This window comes from Penaeus vannamei, chromosome 43 (genome assembly GCF_042767895.1).
Source record: "Penaeus vannamei isolate JL-2024 chromosome 43, ASM4276789v1, whole genome shotgun sequence".
In the NCBI taxonomy this organism is placed as follows: Eukaryota; Metazoa; Arthropoda; class Malacostraca; order Decapoda; family Penaeidae; genus Penaeus; species Penaeus vannamei.
Genome location: NC_091591.1, coordinates 17996489 through 18001488, shown reverse-complemented (window position 1 = coordinate 18001488; position 5000 = coordinate 17996489). Strand labels below are relative to the sequence as shown.

The 5000-nt window shown below is 37.6% G+C and overlaps 1 protein-coding gene across 2 annotated transcripts in view; it reads right to left on the bottom strand.

Moving 5' to 3' along the window:
* The window catches only part of Iyd (Iodotyrosine deiodinase), a 23937-nt gene that overhangs the window by 10803 nt on the left and 8134 nt on the right, over positions 1–5000 (bottom strand). For both annotated transcript variants that reach the window (XM_070118802.1, XM_070118801.1), the window contains exons 2-3: positions 4591–4889; positions 2448–2553 (exon numbers count right to left, since the gene is read on the bottom strand). In XM_070118802.1, coding sequence (XP_069974903.1) covers positions 2448–2553; positions 4591–4792 — 308 coding nt within the window. In that variant the 5' untranslated portion in view covers positions 4793–4889. The remainder of the gene's footprint in view (positions 1–2447; positions 2554–4590; positions 4890–5000) is intronic.

The window sequence follows — 5000 nt, the reverse complement described above, 5'->3', positions numbered from 1 at the left end:
TAGTCACGTTAACAGTTAGGTACAGGGCTAGGTTGAAGAAGAAGAAGAAGGTCGCCAAGAAGCAAAGCTGAAATGTTGAAGAAGCAGGGCTGGTGTGTCATGTGTCATTGCCATTGCCAGTTTAGTTATATTAGGCTAGATTGAAGAAGAAGAAGAAGAAATAGGCTAGGCTGAAAGCCAGGCTAGGCTAGTTAGAAGAAGTTACTGCCAAGAAGAAGAAGAAGTTGTCATTATATTAGGTTTACGCCAAGAATAGATCATTGAAGCCAGGCTACGCCACGTTAGGTTAGGCTCACCTTAAGAAAATGTGTCAGGCCACGCCAGGTCGCCATTGCCACGTTAGGTTAGGCGAAATGATCAGAATAGACAGTCAGCCAGGTTGTGTGTTTGTATTGAAGGCGTTAGGCCAGATTAGGCTGCGCCAGCGCCATGCTACGCCACGCCAGGTTAGGTTGTGTCAGCCACGCTAGTCGATTTCAGATTATGTCACGTTGTAGCCAGGTCAGCTGCATCAGGCCAGGGTTAGGTTAGGCCAGTGCCAAAGTTAGTCAGTTGGATTGAATGAATAATGAAATGGAAGCCAGCTAAAGAATAGGTTATAAGTTAGGTTGGGCTGTAGGTATTTGATTTGGAATGTATCGTGTCAGCTTGGTGGCTAGGTTAGGTTGTGCCAGGCTAGGCCAGGTTGCCAGTTGTGGCCAGCTAGGTTGTGTTGTGTTGAAGCTTCTTCGCCACGTTAGGTTACGTTACGTTAGGTTATTTTAGGTTGTCGTTAGGTTACGTTAGGTTAGGTTAGGTTAGGTTAGGTTAGGTTAGGTTAGGTTGGGTTAGCCTATTTGGTTGTAAGAAATAGGTTAGGTTAGGTTAGGTTAGGTTAGATTAGGTTAGGTTGTAATAAGCGAAAGTTAGTTAAAGAAGTTGCTACGTTACGTTACGTTACGTTACGTTAGGTTAGGTTAGGTTAGGTTAGGTTAGGTTACGTTTGGGGTTAGGTTAGGTTAGGGTTAGGTTAGGTTAGGTTAGGTTACCTTTGGGTTAGGGTTAGGTTAGGTTACTAGTTAGGTTACGTTACGTTACGTTAGGTTAGGTTGAAGAAGAAATAGTTAGAATACTAGTGATTAGGTTAGAAGAAGTTTAAATTAGGTTAGGTTAGCCAAATCCCCCCACCTCCCACCTTCAACCCCCAATTCTCCACGGGTCACCCAAGATTGAAGGGGATAGGAGAAAAAATAATAATAATAACTAATAGGCGCGGCTGTTTTACTTAGATTTACCGTTATTATTATCATTGCCATTACTGTTTTTGTTATTTTCACTGTAATGTTATTGCTATCATTATCATTATTATCATTATCATTATTCATCCTTGGCCGCGGATGGATGAATCTAATACCCCTTTCCTTCACCCGGAGGGAAAAAGGGAGAAGGAAATGACGTAGGAGCGAGGGAGAGAAGGATGGAGAAAGACGGGAAGGAGAGAGAAGGAGAAATGGGAAGGGGAGGAATCACAGAATAAAACCCCAATCGAAGACCCCTCTCATTCACCCGAGCTAAGACCACCCTCTTACCCTCACACAGACCATGAAAGACAAGAGAAAGAGACAACAAGACAGAGAGAGAATCGCCAACAGAATGAAACCACAATCCAAGACCCTCTTTCATTCACCCGAGCTAAGACCACCCTCTTGCCCTCACACAGAACACGAAAGACAGAGAAATAGCCAACAAGACAGAGAATCGCCAAACCCCCAAATAAGACCACCCTCTTACCCTCACACAGACCACGAAAGACCAAAGAAAGAGACAACAAGACCAAAAGAATCGCCAAACCCCCGTATAAGACCACCCTCTTACCCTCACACAGACCATGAAAGACAAAAGAAAGAGACAACAAGAGAGAGAAAATTGACAAGCCTTAGACCATGAAAGACAAACGAAAGAGACAACAAGAGAGAGAAGACAAAGACAACAAGAGAGAGAGAATTGACAAGCCTTAGACCATGAAAGACAAAAGAAAGAGACAACAAGAGAGAGAGAATTGACAAGCCTTAGACCATGAAAGACAAACGAAAGAGACAACAAGAGAGAGAAAATTGACAAAAGACAACAAGAGAGAGAGAATTGACAAGCCTTAGACCATGAAAGACAAAAGAAAGAGACAACAAGAGAGAGAAAATTGACAAAAGACAACAAGAGAGAGAGAATTGACAAGCCTTAGACCATGAAAGACAAACGAAAGAGACAACAAGAGAGAGAAAATTGACAAAAGACAACAAGAGAGAGAGAATTGACAAAAGACAACAAGAGAGAGAGAACTGACAAGCCTTAGACCATGAAAGACAAACGAAAGAGACAACAAGAGGGAGAGAAATGACAAAAGACAACAAGAGAGAGAAAATTGACAAAAGACAACTCGAGAGAGAGAATTGACAAGCCTCAGATCCCACCTGGGTCGAGAGTAAGGGATGTGGTCCAAGTCATCGGGGAACAGCGGGTCCACCAACTTCGACCTGTCCTCCACCTCGTCCTCCACATCACCCACACCTCCCGCTTCTGAGAACAAAAAAATATATATACTAAAAAAAATAATAATGATACTATTAGTAAATATATATACATTGAATAACAATAATAATGATGATACTATTAGTAAATATATATATTAAATAATAATAATAATAATAATGATACTAGTAGTGAATATATTTTTTTAAATATTAATAATAATAATGATACTATTAGTAAATATATATATTAAAAATCAATAATAATAATAATGAAACTATTAGTAAATATATATATTAAATAATATTGATAATAATGATACTATTAGTAAATATATATATTAAATAACAATAATAATAATAATGATACTATTAGTAAATATATATATTAAATATCAATAATAATAGTGATACTAGTAGTGAATATATATATTAAATAATATTGATAATAATGATACAATTAGTAATATATACTAAATAATAAAAATAATAATGATACTATTAGTAAATATATATACTAAATAATAAAAATAATAATGATACTATTAGTAAATATATATATATTAAATAATAAAAATAATAATGACACTATTAGTAAATATATATACTAAATAATAAAAATAATAATGATACCATTAGTAAATATATATATCAAATAATAAAAATAATAATATTAGTAAATATATATATATATATATATATATATATATATATATATATATCAAATAATAATAATAATATTATTATCAGTAAATGTATTGATATGTATATTTATAAACAAAATTAAAGTGGAGGGAGATCATTATGAGTTATTATGAAGATTATGATAACAATGATGATAAGATAAAGACAGCAGTAGTAATAATGATAATAATGATAATGAAAATGATAATCATCATAAAAATAGCAATAACAATAACAATATTGAGAGCAATAATAATATTGTTTTTTTATTATCAGTAATCAATACTACTATGATATTCATAATAACAACAATAATAATATGCGCAATGGTAATAATAATAATAATAATAACGATAATAATAACAAAGTAATAATAACATTAATGAATCATTGATGAAGTAATTATGATCATCATTATCATGATTATTTTCATTAGCATTACAGCAGCATTGCCATCACAATCATCACTATTGACGTATTATCATTCTCACCACCGTCTCCTCAGCCAAAACCAACAACGATACACAAATAATACAAAAATGAAGGAAAACCTCTCTCTCTCGCTCTCTCTCTCTCTCATTCCTCTCTCTCTCTCTCTCTCTCTCTCTCTTCTCTCTCTCTCTCTCTCTCTCTCTCTCTCTCTCTCTCTCTCTCTCTCTCTCTCCTCCCATTCCCCTCTTCCTCCCTCCCTCCCTCTCTCTCTCTCTCTCTCTCTCTCTCTCTCTCTCTCTCTCTCTCTCTCTCTCTCTCTCCCATTCCCCCCTTCCCTCCCTACCTCCCTCTCTCTCTCTCTCTCTCTCTCTCTCTCTCTCTCTCTCTCTCTCTCTCTCTCTCTCTCTCTCTCTCTCTCTCTCCCATTCCCTTCCTCCCTCCCTCCCTCCCTCTCTCTCTCTCTCTCTCTCTCTCTCTCTCTCTCTCTGTCTCTCTCTCTCTCTCTCTCTCTCCAATCCCCCTTCCCTCCCTCCCTCCCTCCCTCTCTCTCTCTCTCTCTCTCTCTCTCTCTCTCTCTCTCTCTCTCTCTCTCTCTCATTCTCTTTCTTTCTCTCTCTCTCTCTCTCCCATTCCCCCTCCCTCCCTCCCTCTCTCTGTCCCTCTCTCCCTCCCTCTCTCTCTCTCTCTCTCTCTCTCTCTCTCTCTCTCTCTCTCTCTCTCTCTCTCTCTCTCTCTCACTTTGCCTGCTTGTCTGTGTCTGTTTTTTATGATATGAAACGGAATGATTAAAGTGGTCATCTGTATCATCATCAATATACAGTAATAACAGAACTTGCAGAATTATTAATGAAGTCATTAATAAAGTAATTATTATCGATATTATCATCACTAACATTATCACCATTATCATGATTATCATTATTATCATTACAGTAGCATTTATGTATCTTAATTTTAAAGAACCACTTACCAATTACATTTCTGCTCCCTTTCGCGGGTTTAGACTCAGCATCCCTTGCAGACGCCGGCAGAGGGTCCCTGTTTGCGCGCGAATCTTGAGTGCGCATGCGTCGCAGGAGTCGGTGGATCCCGGCGACGACGAGACACGAGAGGAAGATCTCCAGTAGGTGTTCCTCCGCGAAGGGGATCAGATACCGTGTCACGAGACCCATTTTCTTAGATTTTGTTTTTAGTTTTTAATCTTCTTTGGTTTATTTTTCTTTCTGTGTCTTTCTTCCTGCTTTTCTTTTAGGTTTGAGGGAGAAGCGTCTGTGGAAGAAAATATGTAGTTAAGAGATTGTCCGATAATTTTGTTTTTAACCAAAGACGTCTTTTCCGGCGACAACTCTCAAGCGACAAGAATTTTGTAGGCTTTAAGTC